Source organism: Ruditapes philippinarum, unplaced genomic scaffold, assembly GCF_026571515.1.
Source record: "Ruditapes philippinarum isolate M1 unplaced genomic scaffold, ASM2657151v2 ctg1465_1_1_1_1, whole genome shotgun sequence".
NCBI lineage: Eukaryota > Metazoa > Mollusca > Bivalvia > Venerida > Veneridae > Ruditapes > Ruditapes philippinarum.
The window spans coordinates 426,460-449,711 of NW_026852415.1; the positions used below are offsets into that span (position 1 = coordinate 426,460).

Here is a 23,252-nt window from a genome sequence, read left to right on the forward strand (position 1 = left end):
TGAAAGTCTGCGAGGGGAAAATGTGTAAATGAATGATTATACGTGTTTTTTAATTATTGAAGCAACGGGTTATTCGATACGTGAAACATAATCTTGGCCATCTTATTTAAAGGTACCTTATGCCTCAGAAACAAATAAATATTTCCTCCTTTAGAAAGAGCAAAGATGAGTTTTATAACTTTTAATTAATGTTTACTAGATCTAGGCATGTTAGATGCTTATCACCTACAGAAATCGCAGTGAGATTTTTTATTGTCACAGAATTAGTAAAATGTAAACAAAATAGTATTTTGACTTTCATGAAAAATTGCCAAATAACTATAACTGTATTGCCAAAAAAAGTAAAGAAACAAAAGATGGTACTTGGAATTGGCAAATAAATAACTTTTTGAAAACTATATCAGGGCACAAAAAATTAAAAGCTATTTAGAAATAAAAAGGCATTTTTGCTGGGGCACAATGGGCCTTTTATAATAATTGTAAATGGTTAAAATATATTGTATCATAGTTTGGGGACCATTCTGTTGAAAATGTGTCAGAGTAAAATCGTATTTATATACATGCACAGTACGTTAACTGGAGTGCAGATATTAGTTACCCGCACTCCAGAACATGCCCATTGATTGGCTCATTTTTCCTAGGGTTTACTTATTGTTACGGAAGAGAAAGGAGAAGCGACAGCAGTATCATATTCAGATGCTCGTTCATTGGGGTTTCATATTGTGTAAACAGGGAACGTGTTTTTATGTTTGACTATGATACAAAAGAGAAAGAACATCAAAACACTCGGCAATCTGATTAATACTTAGCCTCGTACAAATCAGATAGCCTCGTGTTTCGATGCTCTTTCTATTACTTACATGCCGATTTTAACAAATAAACTTGTAAACTTTAAATACATGTAACTTATGTGATGTGTATTGTAAACTTAGATATTTCTCTGAGTATCACATTTGACCACCTGTATATTTCTCTAAATATGAATTTTACAATAAAAAATTGAAAATTTAAGTATCTTAGGGCACTGTTCGCTATTTCAGTTTTTCAGATTAAAAAAGTACAATTTAAAATTTTTTAAAAAATTAGGGGTTTTTTATACTGAAAGAATAGAAAAAAAAACAATTGTATCATTTGATACGTTTTTTTTCCAATTTGTGTAAGGATAACTGTGTGAAGTGCGTATGCTGTCTCAATGGTGTTAACAGCATCATTACAAAAACTAGGTGTCGCTTTAATAACTATATCTATATATAGATTTGTTTATGATATTGGAATAAAACGGCGGGAAACAAAACATGGCTGTTCTCAGCAAGAAAACCGTGCTCCCTGTGATCGGAATACTCCTCACCTGTTTGCTTATAACATTCTGTGAGTTATATTTTTTTATATCTTATTATCAATCAAAACTGTGTCATTTGTTGAGTTTAATTCTTTTAAATAATGTTTAGTTTTTTTCCCAGTTTTTTATTGTTTGTTGTTTTTTGTTTTTTTTTTGCGTTTTTTTTTGTTACATAACAATATGAATTTATACATCGTTTACTTGTGTCAGTTTCAGTGTCAACAGTGTCATTTGTTGAGTTTATTTTTTATATAATTTAAAGTATTTTTTTAAAGAACATTGAATTTTTCCATCGTTTACTTGTCTATCTATTTGCTTACTTTAAGTTGGGACTATTGAAGAAATTAGTTTAAAATGTGCTACTTTAAAAGTAATAATTGGATTTATTATAGGGTTAACTGACCAATAACATGATTAAAATGATCCCATTAAGCTACAAGAAACATCATAGCAAAAAAACAATAATAATGTAAGGAAAAATAGAATTTTTGAAAAGTGGATTGCATGCTAGTTAATGGTAATCCAACTGATTTGTGGTGGAAATAAAATACGTTACTAAATGTTAAACTATTTATTCGATGGTTCTACTCAAGTGCTCGCTAGTGTATGCAAAAAAATGGACGGAAAATCTGGGAAGTCGCTTACCAATCTGACTCAAAGTTCATCAATAAAAATAACTTACTAGCAATTATATTAATTGTTTTCCAAGCAAATTATGCCTGAAAAACATTTTTTTCTTAGCAAAGGCAGATGTGAGTTAAATAATAATTAAATAATGGTTTTAAAGTATGTTACATGCTTATGTCCTCGAAGAGAGAAGTGCTAAATATATAAATGTCATCAAAGTAACAAAATGTAAAGTGCGAAATTAATGTTGTATTTTGACATCCATACTAAATACTAAACCATATAACTATTAATTGCTAAAAAGCACGAGAATTAAAAAATTGTTCAGGTAATTAGCCAATTAGTTACTTTAAGGAAACTATATCAGAACCCCCAATAACAAAAACCTTTTTAGAAATAAAGTATAAAAGCATTTCTGAGGCATAATGGACCTTTAAAATTAATATTGCAAATTTGTAGTCTACTCGGTTGTTGACTATCTAAGTATAACCATGAAATTTGTTTTAGAAAAAAACTATCATAAATCAATTTATTAACAATATTCCGAAAGGTAAACAATAAACATAATGTCTCTTTTCAACAAATTGTCTTAAAAATTTACATTATATTTTATTAATTGCTTTTTATAAACAACATATACATCATTATAGAAGATGATATTTAGTGCTTTCAAAAATGATTTTCATTACTTTTTGTCAAGTAACTATTCAAAATTAAAATACATTTAAACCATACGTCATTGATAGTACTGCGTTTTGATATGTAAATTTGTATAACGTCTGAAGACAAGAAAGTATGAGTCTGAAGCTAAGATACCTCGTATAATTGCGTCTGAAAAAAACATAGTATTGCATCTGAGAATAGGATAGTATTGCGTATGAAGACAAGATAGTACTGAGTCTGAAGATGAGAAAGTATATAGTCTGAAGATAGGACAGTATTTTGTCTGAAGATAAGATATTATTTTGTATGAACATACGATATTGAATCAGACGATAGGATATAATTTGTCTGAAGAAAAGATAGTATTGCGTAGGAACATAATATAGTATTGCGTCAGAAGATGAGTTTTGATGTGCCAATACATTCATTCTTTTAAATACACAATGTGATAGATTTTTGAAATAGTCTGATAAATCAAAATTAAAAAAAAGTAGATATTAAAACAAATTTAATTGAAATCAAACGACCAAATAAAATCCATGATAATGTCAAATTTACCTCATTTACATTATTTCTAAAACTTGCATTATTAAAATTCCGGTAGCAGAGAACACCCGTAAATACAGGCTGATTGAAGTAAAATGTTTTGCATTTCCTACTGCTTTAAATGAACATGTTTCATAAAAGTCATCAAATTGGATTAACGAATCAGATCATTGTAGACAATCGATCAGTTGTAAAACATCATTAGCTTTAAAATGAACATGAAAATACTGTTACAAAGAATTGATATAACAATACCACAGCAATTATCTAATGTTTCATGTAAGGATTATGTAGCTTAATGAGCATAGGACATGCATTGAAGCAATAATTATTTTTCTTTCAAATAATGACGTCACCATATCACGTGACAAAAATGAACGAAAATAGGTTATCCGAAAATTGCCGAAATAAAGCGATTAAATAAGGGGGCAGGGGACATAAAAATGAACAATTTTGTATTTCTGTGTAGCCAGAAACACAATTCTAAATATTTCAAAATCTGTTTCACAGGCAGATAACCAGTTGCACAACATTATTTTCAATGATATATGACATAGATTAAAGAAAATAATAGTTTGCATGCATTGCTCCTTAAAAAATGACCGACAGCAATTTATATTTACCCCCCCCCCCACCGAGCCAAAATTACGCGTAAAAAATACCAATATAGGCAATCTTCATGAAGGCGCAGCATACTCCAGAATCCGCCCGATTCCTAAAAATATCACTAACGCACAGTGCAAGCAATGGCATTTTCAAAAATGACCAATAAAGTGTCCGTCATACGTTTAGATTTTTCACAAAATTTATCCGAAATTTCGTACTTGTTTGGCGCAAACTTTCAAAAATTGATTTTTAACTTTTTCACCTCCATTGGGAGAGTTACAAATACAAACAAAGCTACCAAAATGCTTAGTTTCGGGTAAAAAAACCCCAAAATACTTCTCATTTTCTACACACAAACAAGAAAGAATTACAATGACAGAGAATTATCAGAAGTTCCCAGTACCTTCTAAACACCATGTCTGAGTTATTAAAAAAATTTGACCGGGGCCATCAGTCGGATATGTCCCCTGCCCCCTAAGTATTTTGTTCTGTTCTGTTTTGTTCTATTACCCGAAATTAGTTGATATTGACGGATTAATCCTTAACCCTTTCATGGACGTTTCCTTATTTGTGAACATCATTTTCACCAGAAATCGATTTCAATAATGAAGATAAGTTCACAGTTACAGTTTCCAAAGAGTCACTCTTTGGCCATATAGATAAACTATCTTTTGCTCCTTTTCTCTTTGGGAAATTGTATGATTAAGTATTTTGTATGGAAGTCAAAATACTTTATATTTTGCTACCTGAACCACGCATTACTTCATATTCTATGTTATTACCCCTCACTTTTTTCGTATTGTTAATTTCCCATAGGCCTCTTGGAGTTATTCTTACTGTTAATGCAAGTGTACCACGTGACTAAGAATTTTGTACTATTAAATAGGTTACAGTATTTTTTTAACAGTATAAAATCTGGTCACGTTGTCTATTTTCTAAATAAAATGAAATAAAATGGCCACCATTTTTCTCTCGATTCATTCTTATTTTCGACGATAGGGCCTGGGGCATCACCAAAGTAACTATGACTCTCATAAAATTTAGTTCTTTGCACCCTAGAGTTCTTTTCGCGTATAAAATATATTTTTGTTGAATAGTCAAAAAGTAAACATCCGTTTTCAACGGAAGTTATTGTAATGTGAATAATTTTGTGTGCAGACGATCAAAGCATGCAACAAAGGATTATTTAACAATTTAACCAGTGAAACGTTACAGATAGACATCTGTAGAATATCATCGTTAATTTGTAAATGCACTTTGTCAAAAACCATGCGAAGAATATTCTGGATACAGAATGATCAGATTTCACAGATCATAACCTTATAAATGGGTTAGTGTTTTGTTTTCTAAATAAAACATAGCTTATTGGTATGTTTATGTCTGGTAGATATAATCACTTGCTTAAAGAATAAAAGAAAAAGAAAACTTCTCAAGTAGGCCTAAATACACTTAAACTTAAACAGTTAAAAGGTAAGGACAGTATAGTTATTGTTACTCTTGGTTTATTTTTGTTACAGTTAGATTTAGTTGACAATTTCAGATCATCACAGTGTTTTTGTTCGGGGTAATAAAATAAATAACACATGGGTTTGTGAGTAACAGTAAAAATATCATCCCTCGTTAAAGTACTACGCCTCGGGTAACAGTATTTTCCTCGGGATGATAGTTTTATTGTTACCCACATACCCATGTGTTATTTATATACTGTTACCCGCAAACCCATGTGTTATTTATATACTTCTCACTTAGTTGTTAAAATGCTCTAAATCCATTACTTAAACATTGATTACATATTTGACCCTTTTAAAGAATTAAAAATTATTGATTTCTGAGGCATAATATGCCTTTAAAGTAAAACACAATAAAAATATTATTACAGTTTTCAAGAAATTCATAAAGAAAGCTTTCATATTTGTTTATATATTTCTTTAAAAAAATGGACATTTTAAAAAGGCTTTTATGGGAAAAATGTTATCCCTTTTTATTTCTGTGAATGAAATACCTGTTGTACATGTTAAGTGTGAAAAAATACTTTATTGAATTTCACTTGTTAAAACTGACTGTCATTGAGCTGATTTGAATGACTTTATTGCTGTTTTATTACCTTTAAATTAAATTTAAACCATGAGAAACAACGATGAGTTTTGTTGTAAGAAGGTTTACAAACCGACTTTTATGATAAAATGCAAAAACGGTCATAAATCAAGTTGAATTTGATATGTACGTACCGAGGAAAGTAGTTTTTAAGTTGACTAAAAAATCTCTTAAAACTAAATATATAAAAATTGTGTCGAACCGGGTTTTTTTCTCTTTTTTTTTGTTGTTGCTTTCATCAAATATAGAATGAATGCTTGCAAAAACAGCTTTCAAAACAGATAATACACTGAAGCAGTAGTAAGTTTTATCTAATTTGAATGATAGGCTCGTGACATGCGCAAACACGCCTGTCAAATCAGAACATACGTTTACATTTTGTCCTTAACGCTATGAAATTCCATTTAACACTTTATGAAAATAATTAAGGATACTGTAATAATGATGTTCTTTTTAATAGTCATACATGTATACTAGTAACCTGAAACATTTGACCTTTAACTTGATTTCTGTACATTTTCTACAGCAAAAGATTGTTCTCGCCAATGATGAGTTAAATAAAAAACAACACACGTTATTGTCTTCTCTCTTAATGGCTTTACACGGGTCAACTATTAAATAGAAAAAAGATGATAATTATTATGAATGCGTCTATAGCGATAAATATGTACTTGAATACAATAAATATAGCCCCAGTTAAAGTACAAGTCCCCCCCCAGGAACTTTGGATGCTTTCATGTGTGGAGGAATCATACTAGCTTACGGAACGTCGTTGGTTTTACTCTGGTCCAACCCCCCACCCTCACCCGTGCATGTAATAAAGCACCATAGATCTTCCTCCATCAGTTCAAGTGAAACGTCGCCATAAGATCTTGTGACTTATTCAATGAATATTACATCATGAGTCCATTATCTAGATTACATTTTATATATGTTTCATAACCATGCCTTGAACATTGTCAGCTGTTGGAAACTTAACAATTTTCATCTAGAAAAAAAATATATTGTTTAATCACGACAAGTGAGTAAATTAATTCTTTCAGATAAAAAGTTAAAAAAACTGAGAGACATAGCAGTGGCCATAATACAATACATAATACAATAAATTTTAAGATTTCTGAAAATTCTCTTGATTTTATATCACCTGTTATTAAAAAAATACTTTCCCTTTCCTTGTCTGAAAGTTCTGGGAAAAAATGGAAATTCCCTCGGGGGTGGTATTTAAATATCGGTACTAATTTTTTGAAAAGCTTTTAGTATCAATATTTAAATACCACCCCGAGGGAAGAGAAAGTGATATTCAGATTCAACTTTCTTTGCGTATACATAGTTAACATAACCCGTTTTCTGTCAATACCAAGCGAAAGAGAGCCCAATCTAAAACAAGCGCTTTACGTAATAAATCGTTTGAAATTAATCAAATTTAAGCAATTTTCATACATTCAATTAATTGTATCAGATCAGATTTGAATGAATTGACCCTTAATTTATTTTTAAATAACCAGCATAATTTACATTTGGAGTAAAACACATACAAATAACATATATACAAATATATATAATGGATAATAATGCATAATCTTATGCAACTTGTCGATTGCTTTTATTTAATAATCACCCCAGATTTCTGAGCCATATATTATTATTGGAACAACGATACAATCATAAAAGTGCAATTTTGTTTTGATATCTAACTTGTGTCTGTCAAATAACTACAGAAGGTTATGAGAAGGCTCTTGAAGCTCTTTTAGATAAAGGCTTTATTGCACCTTTAAAGGTTCCAGTATTTGTGAATTTACCACCTGGATAATGGCAACTTTCTCTCTCCGAACAATGTATTTCATCCCTGCATTGTTATATCTACTGATATTTTTCTGATGCTTAATTAATAACAAGAAAGATAAGAATAGTGAATTTACAGTTTTTTTCCTGGTGGAGGAAGACTTCAGATACAACTCCGTGCAATACTGCAGTCTCAAACGGCCACCTGAGTAAAACTGCAAGGATCCATGCTGTTCGCCTACAGACCCCATTACAAGAAGAGAAACTAAAAGCGAACAGCATGGATCCTGATCAGATTGCGCGGATGCGCAGGCTGGTCTTGATCCATGCTGGTCGCAAACGCACCCATTACGCGGCTCATATTTACATCGGCTATTTGGAAAATAGGGAGAACTATTAAACTCACTCTTTTGTCGGCGTCCGTGTCACTGGGAAGTTGGTATATTCGAAACGTCTAGAGGGAATGGGTTATTTCTTCAAATTATGGACTCAGGTTTCATAACCCTGAGTTTCCTTTTTAACAGAGTTATGCCCCTTTTCTTATTGAATAATCGAGTACAACTCTTGTTTTCTGTATAGTAATTTCACATGGTTTAAATAACTCGAATGTTATATAAATCTTATTCGCTACTAAAAAACCGTAACAGCTACTACGTAAAATGTCATAACTTTATACAGTATATGTCTTTTAAACCCCGTATAAAACATCTTTAAACACTTTACTTTTGTGATGGCAGATTTATTCCTGTACAAGTAAACAATTACTAGTTATGCTTACCCATGCGATAAGGAGTACACATTTCAGTTATTATATAATAGTTGATGCTTGACCAAAAATGATACTTGACCATTTGATAAAGATTTTATCTGCGGTGTGTTTAAGTCTAACTATGCGAATATCTCTCTCATAACATTGTGACAATCATGGCAGGCGGCACTTCTAGTATAATAGATGTTTCTTTATAATATTTTATGGCTAATTAAAAATCTAATATAGCAATGGATTAATTTTTTGCGTAGGAAAATGGATGGTGTCAACATAAAAACGTTGGGTTCTTTTATAGGAATGTTTGTAATCTGCTTGTTCGTTATAACACTATGTGAGTAATTTTTTGTAACTTTGTCGTATCAATATATTGGACATTTGCTTTTAAATTTGAAAAAAAGATCTGTTTTGTCAGTTGGTATTTGCACTTTTTTACTATATTGTTGTTTAGAACTATTTTATTACTCTTTTTAACATTATACATTTTTTTGTATTATCTTTATTCGTCTTATTCATATAATTTACAGTAAGTGTTTATCTTTCTCGCCGGTCATTGGCAATTTGTTTTCATTATAAACGCATCTTTCTTTTATATTGTAGGCTATTTTTACGTTATTTTTTCCCATGCTATTCATTGCCGGTTATTGTCGGCTATTTGCCTATTTGCTATTTGCACTTACTACATATTGTCGGCTATTTGCTTAAATGCTTTTTGCACTTTTTAATTATCGGTTATTTTCTATTATTCATTTGCATTTACTTCATATTTCGGCTTTTTGTCTATTTGCAGTTACTTCATATTGTCGCTATTTCCCCAAATGCTATTTGCATTAACTTCATATTGTCGGCTGTTTGCCTTTTTGCAATTTGCACTTACTTTATATCATCGGCTATTTGCCTATTTGCTAATTGCAATTATTTATATTGTCCCTTAATTTCCCTTTTGCTATTTGCACTTACTTCATATTGTCGGCTATTCGCATATTTGCAATTGTACTGACTTTATATTACCTGTTATTTGCCATTTTTTACCTACAATAAAATCGCTTTTTATTTTATCGTTGGTTTTTTGACATAAGTCTGTCTAATATCTATCATAAAGTCACGTTTTTTTTAGTTTGTCATATCCATATAATAACACAATTAACAATTCATGCCACTTTAACCATAAATATTCATATTTCTTAAGCTAACAATACAGTTAACCTGTTTTTTGGCATCAGTTTTGAATGAGACTAGAGTTGTTTTTGTTCATTACAGTCTTTCATATGTACTGATATATAATAATAATACTTAAAATTCTATGCATGCTGTGAAAGGTAATGCGGGTATATGACATTTTATGAAATATTTGACTTTTGTTTCAATAACAATAAGACTGCATTATAGTTTTCATCTCAACTTATGTCAGTTTTTTTCCGGATCAGTCCTCAACTATTTTAACAAAATTCTCTAATCTTAAAGGGACTCCACTGAGGTTTTTTGACATGAAGGGACTGGAAATATTTTCCCGAGATTTGTGTACCATTTGATATAGGTCTAGACCAATTAGTAGTGTGTAAATTTTCACACCATTCTGTAACTCCGTTATTGCTGAATCATCATTTTTTAATGTGCAAAATGGCCCAAATATGAAAAGCGTTACAACGCTTTACTCAAATTTTGCTATAAATTACACATCAATCGATTTTTAATGTAATCCTTATAAGCCTTTTCCGATGGTTTCATTTTTGGTGTTTCAAATGATCTATATATGAATTTCAATTTGTATGTTTTTAGGTGTTTTTTTTATCTCAGTGGAGTTCCTTTAATAATTGATCTGTTCTAAATAACTTTAAAGATATTTCCGTTAATTATCGTGTACATTTTGCATATATTTGTAATGAACATACAAAAATGATAGCAATAAACAATATTGCCTCAAATGTTTTATCGACAATTTTCGAAACTAAAAATTGAATGCGTTTCAATTATACAATAGGTTACTTTAATTATCTAAAAAATAAACTTTTGTTTCCATGGAAACCTTTTTCATTAGGATATATTTATGTATGATCCAATTACCTGATCTTTGTTATTGTAAAAGGTTCAGTGGCTGTTAGAGTTACACCGAAGAAGTGCCAAGAAACAAGATATCTGAAATCAATAGTACAACACCGAGTTCCATTTTGTTTAATATCATTTCCCTTGTAAATATACTATTGCAGTGGCGTCACTTTTCGAAATATCAGGTTCTAGTTTATTTTCATTGCTTCGAGTCCATTTTAGAGTACAGTTGTCCGTGATCTTTTGTACCATAAAGTGCATCCGCGAAGACGACTCGTTTTCCTAGATAAATAGATAGATAAGATAGAGTTCGAGGCAGAAATTCTATTTGTCAACATTTTGATATGATCATCGTCATCATAAAATATAAAATCAACAATTAACATTAGGAAAGAGCCCAGTCCGTATAGACGAAGTTTTTTCAAAGATACAGCTTGTACGTGTATCAACCACCTCCAACTATTATCATATCAACTCATTTTGCATTACATTTTTAGTATATGTAAAACATTATATATAGGAAGTAAAATTAAAGACAGACTATCAACTTGATTTGTATTTAATGCACAGAATCAGACATATATTGTTTGTAATGGATTTAATTTGGAAACAAATAGATTCTGGTAATTTAATGCAAACTCACATGTTTCGAAAACCATTTTATGAAGATATCTCCCTTAAAATAATTGTCGATTTGTGTTCTCCAAAAGAAAAAAAGTGGCAAAATGCATTAATATCACTTGTTATAGATAGATAGAATATGTAAACGGGACCAAAAAAAGTTATAACATGTAATCGAATAAATTCGACGATAAAATGATGATAAATTACTACAATGTTTCATTTATGATGATGCTTCCTTAGATCTGAGTTTACTCGTGTTCGGTGAAGGCGTTGTCAAACTACAGTAATTTTCATTTATAAGGATACCGCGTATACCGATATACCGCTCATAACGATGCTTTTACTGAGGTCCCGACTCTTGTTTTCAAATCGGTTGCCTCTCGGATATAACGGCATCCGGATATAACAATATAGATTCAGCGGTCTCCTAATTATCGTTATAAGCGGAGTTCACTATTAATATTTGAGGTCTAGCAAATAACACCTAAACACCTGCAACCATTTGGCTCATTGGCATCACTCACAATTGGTTTTAATAATGTTTTTATTTACGGTTGCCAGCGTAAATTCACATTACTAAATTCGGTTTCTCATTTTGTGATATAAGATGATATCTAAAGACAAAGCGATTTTCCAAAATAGAGTGATTTTTTCAAATTCTATGGATTTTTTTTTTCAAAATTCAAAATAAATACGAGTAGGCCACAAACACCCTTACGAATCATTCATACATAGATCTTTGGCTACAAGTCTCATAGGAAAGACGTGTACTTATTTTTGTTGGTCTAGAGGGATGTTGAGCTCATGACCCAATGATTTACAATCGGAAATTGTTGTGGACATTTATACATAATACGATGTTATAATCATTTATTACCCCTCACTATTACTGGATATATTTTTTGTTACAGTTTTGATGTATACAAGATTTAAAATAAATATTAGTTTGTAAAATTTTATAGCAGCAGTAACAACAACATAAACAAAATATAAATCAACAAAAAATATAGCCATCAAATTTAATGAAAATACAATTCAATAGATAAGGACATTATTGCCGTGTGATTTGATAAATGTCATAGGGATTTCAAATATATTTCAACCTTTAAATAAGCATATTAACATATTGATAATTTCTGCAAAAAAATGCATTAAATCGTGATAAATGTATATTGAATACAAAATGTATTTCAGTGATTGAACACAGTGAAAATAAGAGCTTAAAATTATTTGCTATAAAATGGAAAGTAATACGAACCAAGCTTTTGTTTTATTGTGCTGTTTTTTAATAAGTATATTTTATCATAAATCTAGATTTTGTTACTATATTTATTGCATTTTCTTCCATACAGATTTATTCAGTAACAGATTTCGAATTCTTCTTTATTTCTTTTTCATTAGATTTAGATTAAAGTTTTTGTCACTGAAAGTGTAAAGACATAAACATAACTACAAAAGAGAATTTACAATATGGGTTGATATGATAATTATGAATATATAGTGTTATTAAAAAACTGGCAGTTGTTTTGTTTTGTATTTTTTTAAGAAAGGACAAATTTTGTTTGACCCGTATTAGAGAATGATTTCAGAATATGATACTTATACGAGTATAGAAACATCTTAAGCGTTTAATGTTTTACTCTTGTAATCGTGACGGCAAAATGTGAAATAATGATATTTATATACATGTACATAAATTGGCAGTCAGTTCTTGTTTAGCAAACTTTGAATGAGTATATACATTGTATGTTACCTATTGGCTCATTTCTAAAAATTATCTTCTCTTTTTTTCAGATGAAGTACAAAATGTGTTGAATATATCAAAAATTCCGACGGTATCTATCAGAATGAACAGAACCGAACAGTTGACAAGGGGAGGTAAACAAACGCCACTAAATTTTACCCTAAATTCGCTGGAACCATAAGATTTCCGTATTTTCATTGTAAATAATTATTTTTTCCCTATTTTCACAGGTATCTTGCCGAACTAGTTACTTCTAAATTCGGCTTATAAACACAATTAAAGGTCTTTCGAATTGTAAGGTCAGAAAAGAGAAAAAATGTATATACTTCACTGTACTTATAAGGAATGTATGAATTTTCTATTTTAGATGGGAGACTTCAGTCCACCTCACAGTTCCCTAAAATGGTACTGGTTTTAACGTACATGCGATCAGGTTCGAGTCTTACAGGAGATATTCTACAACAAAGTTCAGAGGCATTTTACGTATATGAACCATTTAGAGCCATTGAATCTCGAAATTCATCCACGTATACTATTTCATATGTAAACGGGACCAAAAGGTAATTATTATAGCGGCCTTCAGATTTATTTTTGTTGTCCTGGGAGCTATTTATAGCACGTCAGTGACGTGTGTTTCTAAAAATAGAAGATCGTGAAACGAATCGGTCGCTTCACTCATTTGCATATAGAGAGCGGACCGGTAAATTAAAGCTATCGAGGGGTTTCCTTATTGTTTATGTATTTTATCGACGACAAACTTCATCTTTTGATTTGAAAATTATATGAAACGATTTATCTAAAAATTATATAGTTAACCTTTAGGATTACTGAAAGCAGCTTTAAATATTTAAAATGTACATTTCATTTGTTATGCTTTCCATGTAAACGGGACATAACAGGTGATTAAAAACAAAGTAAGAGCAAATTCCAATTGTACATTTTATTCATTCTGTTTTATTGTTTTTACATGGAATATTTCTAACAAAACATGAAAAGAACACCTTACTTTACAAGGCTACATATTTTAGAGCAGAATGAAACACATTTTACAGGATGGTATTTCATCAATTCATCAAAATAAAACAGTAAAAGCTTTAATGTTTTGTAGTATATAAATAACACATGGGTTTGTGGTTAACAGTAAAAATATCATCCCGAGGAAAATACTGTTACCCGAGGCGTAGCCGAGGGTAACAGTATTTATACGAGGGATGATATTTTTACTGTTACCCACAAACCCATGTGTTATTTATTTTATTACCCCGAACAAATGGATCGATTGTGATGATCTGAATTTGGCAACTAAATCTAACTGTAACAAAAATAAGCCAAGAGAAGCAATAACTAAACTGTCCTTACCTTGCAAGTTTTAAGTGCACTGTAGGCCTACTTGAGAAGCTGTTTTTCTTTTATTTTTTAGGCAAGTGATGATATCTACCAGTCATAAACATAAAATAAGCTGTGTTTTATTCAGAAAGCAAAACACTAACCCATTTATAAGGTTATGATCTGTGAAATCTGATCCTTCTGCATCCAGAATATTCTTCGCATGGTTTTTGACAAAGTGCATTTAGAAAATAACGATGATATCCTACACATGTGTCCACAAACTCTATCTGTAACGTTTCACTGGTTAAAATTGTTAAATTACCCTTAGTTGCATGCTTTAATTGTCTGCATGTTCCAGTTTGACACAAAATTATTTATATTACAATTACTTCCGTTGAAAACGGATGTTTCCTGTTGACTATTCAACAAAAAGATATTTAATACGCGAAAGGGACTCTAGGTTGCAAAGAACTAAATTTTATCAGAGTAATAGTTACTTCGGCGATGCCCAATCGTCAAAAATAAGAATGAATCGAGAGAAAAATGGCGGCCATTTTATTTCATTTTATTTAGAAAATAGACCACGTGACCAGATTTTATACTGTTAAAAATACTGTTACCTATGTAACAGTACAAAATTCGTAGTCACGTGGTACACTTGCATTAACAGTAAGAATAACTCACAGAGGCCTATGGGAAATTAGCATTACGAAAAAAGTGAGGGGTAATAATATAATCTAACATTTCATGGTTATTTTTGAAAGAGGTTTATCTTATATCAATTGATAAATTCCCCGTGCGATTCAATAAGTAAACATCAAAGGGACCGCCCTCAAGCTATAAATAAGCACAGATATAGTACTGGATTTAGTTATAACATTTAAAAATGAATTGATTACAATGCGTCCGTGTGAGAATGACGCATCTAAATAAATATTTTATCTTGTCTTCATTTTTGCCCAAACTCCTGGTATTTTGTGTCGATACGAAATAATATTTGAGAATAAACATAGCAGACCTTGTCAACTGTGATACTCTATGACTATTTCGATCTTATTTGACTTATGGCCTGGCACAATGAAAGTGAACATAACGTCTTAGCTTCTTATTCAGTTTAGAAGCAACAAAAACAAACAGTACAACTATAACTAAGAAGAAAAAAAACCAATAAAAATGAACTAAAAATGTATTATATATATTATATACAAAATAATATTTAACAGTATATGAGAATAGTTCAGGCTCGAGACTTGAAGATGATATAACAGACATGCTACTTTGAATGGGTGCTTAATGTTATAAAAATATTTTACACCCTTTATAAAAAAGCATATTTTAATAAAAGAAAGATTAATTTGAATTTAAAACATGTATTCTTGAATTTTATTTAAATCTTAACCTTTTAAAGTAAGAAATTAATTTACCCTGATTTTAATTTGAAATAGTTATATTTATAGTTTAGTTTAAACATATTATATTGCATCAAAAACATGTCAAATATCATACAAATGATGAGTATTTAACAAAAAGCAAATGGGTTGAGCAACAAGTACTAGCAAAATTAAATTAAGCCCCTCCCAGATCGATTTGAATCACTAGACTCATGGATGCGCGCGCATTTCTGACAAAGGCTGATTACTTCTGGTGTCAGCCGGATCAAGATTACCCATATTGTCTTATACCATTTATATATATATTGCTTAATTCCAATTTGAAACATTATTTCGTTTTAGGAAACCGCCATTTTCGTTAACACAGGAAGCTGTAGATGGGTTATATAATTGGTTCACGTGCAACATATCACGACTTCCGGTCATCGGATTATTTGATAGTTTTCTTAGTAAGTTTTCGTTTCTTACATTTTTAACATTTGTAGTAAAATATCTTTATATAAAAATAAATGCATAAACTTGTTTTATTAAAAGTCTAAACAAAATTCATATTAATCTGGTTTGGTCAAATATGACTTCCCAGGAAACTGGACAGGTTATGCCCCTTTTCATGGAGCATCTAAATCTGTGTAATTAACCAACATGCTACCTTTTACTAAATAAACCCCAAACATGAAGCATTCAAGCATGACACAAATTTCATACATTTATCTTCCACTGTAATAAATAGAATGCTAGAAGTTGTGTCTTATCTTTATTTAAAAAGAAACTTCGATTTAAGATATGTTTTAATGACTTCCATCTCTGTGATTGCAAATGGAATGATAAACAGCTGTTCTTGAGCACATTTAACATAAAACCTATGTTTTGATTCGGTTTGATTTGAAAAATATGTATCCACTCTACAAATGTCATTTATAATGACAAAGACCAAACATGGTTATGTACATTTACTTTATTATAAGTCACATGAAGCGATTTCTGTTAAACCGTTGTTTCAGTTTCATATTACTGCAAGCAATGTTGTAATAATACATGTATAATACTATTTACTTGAACTTATTTCCAGACATAGGTATAAAGACACGTGCAATGCAACCTTGTCTTCAGAAAGTTTACAATAAAACAAAAAGTAGGGAGAGTGCAATTAAAGTGTGTACAAAGCATCTAGAAGAAATATGTAAAGATTCTCCAGTACGTATTGTTAAAACAATCAGAATGGCTGTCAATGATGTTAAACACTTGTTAAAAGAATTGCCAACTTTAAAAATCGTGCATTTAGTTCGAGATCCGCGTGCAACACTTTATTCACAATATCATTTTGGAATGTGCAAACAACAACGAGGCGGTTGGCAATGGTGTGCGAACAATTTATGTAAAAGATTAGAAAATGATGTGTTAAAATTAGAAAGTCTAAAAATAAAATACCCTGATAGAATATTGAACGTTCTATACAAAGACATAGCAAAAGATCCATTGACAATGTCCAGAAAAATGTATGACTTTATAGGAGAAGATTTTACTAGGCAAGCCGAATCATATATTTACAATATAACAATGGCTGGGAATCAAAATAACTGTGCAATATGCACGACACGTTCGAACTCATCGGAGCACATTAATACTTGGAAAAAGAAGATGAATCAAGAATTTCTACAGATTGTTAATGAACGATGTAATTATATTTTAAAACGTTTGAATTTCGATGTTTTTCCAGCATCTCAATTGTGATGTTTTTTTGTGATTTGAAAAAGACCTCAGGTGATATGTACCATAGTTACTTTATCAATATTTATATTCTTTTGTTGAAAGCATCGATAGACAAACATTGAACATATCAAAACGTGTATGTAAAATATGATATCTTTTATCTTCCTCCTGCTCATCAATTCAAATGATTTTTTGCTGCAATATTTTTTTCGGCCGTCCCTAAATGCAGACGATCATTGTGTATTACATTTTAACAGTTGTGTATAAAATTTTAGTTGCACCATATTGCAAGCGATTATGTTGGCTAATTTGGTACACTTTGCGCGTTGCGTTGTCGATAGCGACGACACAACCTATATCGTTATCACCTTGTCGTCTTGTCGCTAGCGAAACGTGCCATTGAACGGCGCGTTGTCGCACTGTCGCCTTGTCGTCCTGTCTCTAGCGATGCACGCCAAACGACGCGATGTCGCTTAACCCTTTCCCCAATCCTTCTATTTGATCTGAACGATAATGTGACATCACGACAACACGCCGTACGAAACGCGCCATTTGGCGTGCATCGTTCGCGACAGGACGACAAGACGAAAGTCCGACAACGAGCCGTTTGGCGCTTTATCGAGCTTTCGCTAGCGACAACTCGACGCACAAAATCGTTCCAAATCAGCCATCATATGCGATAGATATCCGAATGATTCAAATTGCATTCAAGCAAAATTTTAAGTCAATACATACATAATTATGGTGTTTTATCAAATGAAGACGTGTCTATGAGTTAATAAATAAAAACAAGAACATTTTTAGTGAGGTCTCACATAAATGGTATAAGAATAGAAAAATAGAATAATATCTAGATTTTATTGGAAAAAATGATGTATTTAATATGTATTTGCATTAATGTTTGTTCTGAATTGCGTTTAATATTCATTTCCGTCCATGAACAGGCTTACACAAACTTGACGTTGAGCCGTTCTTAGCGATCTACTAGGATGTTTTATTCTTTATTTTATTGTATCGGTTTTATCAATACATGAAATATGTTACTGCTCATTATCATTATTAACAAATTAGAAGTTAGATGTTAGATTAATTCAATCCCATATCAACTAAGAGGATAGGTGATCTAGCGGTTGAGGTACCTGCCTCTCAATCCAGTGAGCCTTACTCGGATTGCTATGTACATTTTAAGAACTTATCTCAGTATTTGTGTTTCTTATGATTAATAGCGTAATCTCAAAATTCACTTTATGAAAATTTTGGAAAGCCCAAACATCAAAGAATAATATTAGAAAATACATGTACATTGTTTTTAAATTCTGATTGATAAAAAGATGACGAATCTTGCCAGATTCATTACGTGCACAAGTTTAAACCATAATTAATTTGCTTCAAAGCACAGAAGGCGCTGAATTTGTTTGGGTCTCATAATGTCAGATAGGTGAAGCTTGTGAGATTATAAACAAATTTGTTTTGTAAAGTGCCACCAATGTTGTTTCCAGTGTTATTACTGTAGTAAATTGGCTATAATTGCAACGCTGATAGTCAATTGAATGTTTATTTGGCTTAAACAATTAAAAAAAATAATAATAAAATAAAAATCAACAACAACAAACCAGACCGCTCGCTTCCTAAACGAGCGTGTATCCCCTCGATTAAGGGGAAGTTATAAGATGACAGCCTGAAGAAAACCACATTATTGTAAATAAGGGTTTGTAACCCTTATTAATTTCGAGATATTTTGTTCACGGTAAAAAAATCTGTTGTTTAACACTGATGTAAATAATCATAGAGCTTAATATAAGCATGTATATCTGTAAGATTAGATCTCTTCGACCAATCGAGAACTATTTTTTCTTCCCCGATAGGCTTGAAAATTAATGCACCCGTCATTTGACAATCTTTACGCAGTGATTTCTCCTTAATTTCCGGCGTTAGTGTACTTATAAAGGAAATTATTCGCTTCGCTGAGTTCGGACTACTTTCGGATTTTGCAAAAAAAGCATATCAGGATCTGAAGTCGCCAAAACTTAGTAGTCGCCAGATGACTGAACATGAACAGATCAAAGCTTTATATTTAGAGCAAAAACGATAAACAGCCTTCCATTTTAATATAAAAAACTTTCTGAACCCATAATATGTGAATTTGGTTGAAATGGCATTGTTGTAGAAAAAGCATTTCCACAAGTGCATATTTCAGCCAAATCGAAAATAGATATCATATTTTATCATTATTTTACGATACCTATCAGAAAATGGATTATGTCCAATATCAAGAGCATACAGCATGATATAGCTTTAAAAGGTGTTATAATCATTATATTAAATACGGACCTGTCTTCACGCTTCTTCGCACTGTAATAAGAAGGGTGTTAGACAGGTCGAACCTCCAGGTGTTACTGTATCGATGATACAACAACACTTTTGTAGTTTATTGTATTCAAAACCGATATTGTATTTGGCGCGGACTGTACAGTATATATACATATTTAATCATTTTATCTGATACACCAATTTCTGTTATCTTTTCGATATTATCTAACATTCACACTGACTGGTTTGTCAAATTCATACACAATTCTGGTGAATTATATAACCCCCGATAGCAGCAAAAAGAACAAACATGTTCAGAAAAAAACTCGCAGCCTCAGTTCGATTGAGTTCATTCAAAATGGCATCATCTCATAAAGTCGCTACTTTCGACTTACCCAGTATTCGATTTCCAACACGAGAACACTCGTAGTATTCGACTTAAGTAGGATTCATTCTTCAACACTAGATATATTTCGACTTTAGCAGAATTCAGCAGGATTCAAACTTCAACACTCAATTTATTTGAATTATTGATCACAGAAACCAAACAAAAATGTAATAAAGTCAAAATGAAAAACAAAATTAACTGGCATTATAAAACGCATGTACATAAACCGTGACGATATTTTTCTCTTTTTTCAACATGCTTCTCAATGTAAAGAACTGTCATAAATGTAGACGAGAAAAAAATAAATAAAAAACAAACGAAATGAAATATGTGTAATCAACTTTTCTTGCTTAAAAACATAAAGAGACCGTTTCAAAGTATTGAACAAATACGGCATTTCTAATAAAAAGGTTTCGATTGTAGATTTTCAATTGTGTGTAAGTCCAGTATTTGGAAAAAAATTGAACATCCTCTGAAATATCCTTTAATTCTACAGAATTTCTTTTCTAAATGATAATAATGACACAGAAATGAAAAATGCATGTATCTTGTGTGATGTACATTGTAAACTTCACCTTAATGATGAAGCTTCACGATTCGAGTTTCAAAATTAAATCTCGGTATTTCTGAAGGAGACTATCCGAAATGTAGAAAAATGTTCGTGAAAGTGCCGTTTTCCGGGCGCCTTAATGACGACGCTTTTGAATAAATAACATTGCAAACACCAACCGTTGAAACTTGATTACATAATTATCCAATGTTCAAATGACGTGAAATTTTACGCCAAGCTTCGGCAAATTCTGGGCAAGATTCATTTTTTGTATCAGGCATTTTTGATGTATTACAAAATGTCAACGTACGTCACGTTTTTAGCTGTGCCGCTGTGACATTTCCAAGGTTATGTAAGGCGGTCTGAGATGGTACTAATTGCCAATAAATCAACAATATTTTGCAATTAAATTAAAGAAACATCAATGTTTACACATAAGAAAATATTAAATTTATCAGACTTATAAAATAATTACGGGTAATTCTGTATCATCTGTCGTATCAAATTTTATAATTATATCTCTTAGAGATCTTTTGGTACTAAAATGGACAAAGATATTTGTCTGTATATCACATTTGACCGACTGCGTTTTTTCTCTTATATACATGTATGTACTTAACAATAGAAAATTGATAATTTAGTACCATTCTGCACTGTTCGCTAATCAGTCATTACATCTTTTTCCCTAATAAAGGATGATTTTTGTCGATATTGAAAGATATACCAGTCAATTTAATATATTAAGCATAGAAAGGGTAACAAATGAGGAAAGTATGTCTTGATTCTGTAAAGAATAGTAAAAATGACAATACTGAATCATTTGATAAGGTTTTTCCAATTTGAGATATATTCTTTTATGAGGATAACTATGTGTAGTATCGCATCTTCTCTCACTCACGGTTCAGCAATGGTGTTGACAACATCATTACAAAACTAGGTGTCGCTTTTATATCTATATTATTATATAATATGATATTGGAATAAAACGGCGGGAAACAAAACATGGGTGTTCCCGGCAAGAAAACCGTGCTCCCTGTGATCGGAATACTCTTTACCTGCTTGCTTATAACATTTTGTGAGTTATATTCTTATCTTATTATTAAAACTGTGTCATTTGTTGAAATTAGTTTTTAAATAATTCTTAGTTTTTGTTTGTTTTTCGTGTTGTGGTTTATTTTTATTAGTTTTGTGTTTATTTTTTATTGTTTTAGTTGTTGTAACATAACAAGATAACTTTATACATCGTCTACTTGTGTCAGTTTCAGTGTCAACAGTGTCAGTTTGAGTTTATTCGTCATATAATTTTAAGTATATTTTGTAGCATACCAATATAGATTTATCCATCGTTTACTTATCTTATTCTATTTGCATGTTTTAAATTGGGTCAATTAAAGAAATAAACTTAAAATTCGCGACAATAAAAGAAATTATTATATTGTTAATACGGTTAACTTACCCATAACACGATTAAATTATTCCATTAAGCCAATAAGAAACATCATAGCAAAACAATAATAATACCATGAAAAAATGAATTTTTTTATAAAAAAAAATAGCGGTCATTGGATTGTGTAATAGTTATGGGTAATCCAACTGATTTGTTATACAAAAATGTTCATGAGATCATATCAAATGCGTTGATAAATGATAAATGAACTATTTATTCGATGGTTCTACTCAAGTATGCAATAATGCACGGAGGATATCTAAGTTCTTCCGCCACAGTAAATCTGGGAAGTCGCCTTATGACCTTTTTTTACTACTGTGACTTAAAATACCACAACAAAAACAACATCTCATTATTACTTTAAATAAATAACAGAATTACAATAATGTTAGTTGTATTAAAATCAATATTGCAGCTTCATAGTCTATTCCTTTATTGACAATCAAGGTATAACAAGAAAATTTGTATGAGAAAAACATATATCAATTTAATAACATAAATTTCAAAAGGTAAACAATAAACATTTTGTCTCTTTTTCAACATTTTGTAAATTAGGAGTTATTTATTGCTTGTACTAAACAACATGTGTAAGTACCTCATTATAGACGATAGTATTGTGTATGTACATACGATATTGAGTCAGAAGATATAATTTGTCCGAAGAAAAGATGGTACTGCGTAGGAAGATAATATAGTATTGCGTAAGAAGGTAATATAGTATGGCGTATGAAGGTAATTAAGAAAGTATTGAGTCTGAGAATAATATAGTATTGCGTATGAAGGTAATATAGTATTGCGTATGAAGGTAATATAGTATTGCGTATGAAGATAATTAAGAAAGTATTGAGTCTGAAGATAATATAGTATTGCGTATGAAGGTAATATAGTATTGCGTATGAAGATAATTAAGATAGTATTGTGTATGAAGATAATATAGTATAGCGTATGAAGATAATTAAGAAAGTATTGAGCCTGAAGATAAAATAGTGTTGCGTATGAAGATAAGTATTGGTGTGCCAATACATTCATTCTTTTGAAAACACAATGCGATACATGTTTTAAATAGTCTGATAAATAAATATAAAAAAACAACAAAAAGTTGATATTAAATAAAATTTAATTGAAGTCAAACGACAAAATAAAATCTATGTAATATCAATTATACCTCATTTACATTATTTCTAAAACTTCACTTGCATTATCAAAAATGCCTGGAAGCTTTGTAATTCACCAGAGAACATCCGGATGAGTTAATATGTTTGGCATTTCCTACTGCTTTAAATGATCATG

At 30.9% G+C, this 23,252-nt stretch overlaps 1 protein-coding gene across 2 annotated transcripts; it reads left to right on the plus strand.

Moving 5' to 3' along the window:
- The first annotated feature begins 1,145 nt into the window (after positions 1-1,145).
- Positions 1,146-20,169, plus strand: LOC132759907 (carbohydrate sulfotransferase 3-like). 2 transcript variants are annotated; one of them, XM_060751791.1, is made up of 5 exons: positions 1,146-1,368; positions 12,888-12,971; positions 13,205-13,397; positions 15,900-16,006; positions 16,627-20,169. In XM_060751791.1, the coding sequence occupies exons 1-5, from the start codon at positions 1,296-1,298 to the stop codon at positions 17,286-17,288; spliced, it is 1,119 nt and encodes a 372-aa protein (XP_060607774.1). In that variant the 5' UTR covers positions 1,146-1,295; the 3' UTR covers positions 17,289-20,169. The 2 variants fall into 2 exon arrangements, with proteins under 2 accessions (XP_060607774.1, XP_060607766.1); XM_060751783.1 differs by lacking the exon at positions 1,146-1,368 and adding an exon at positions 8,511-8,757.
- The last annotated feature ends 3,083 nt before the right edge of the window (positions 20,170-23,252 follow it).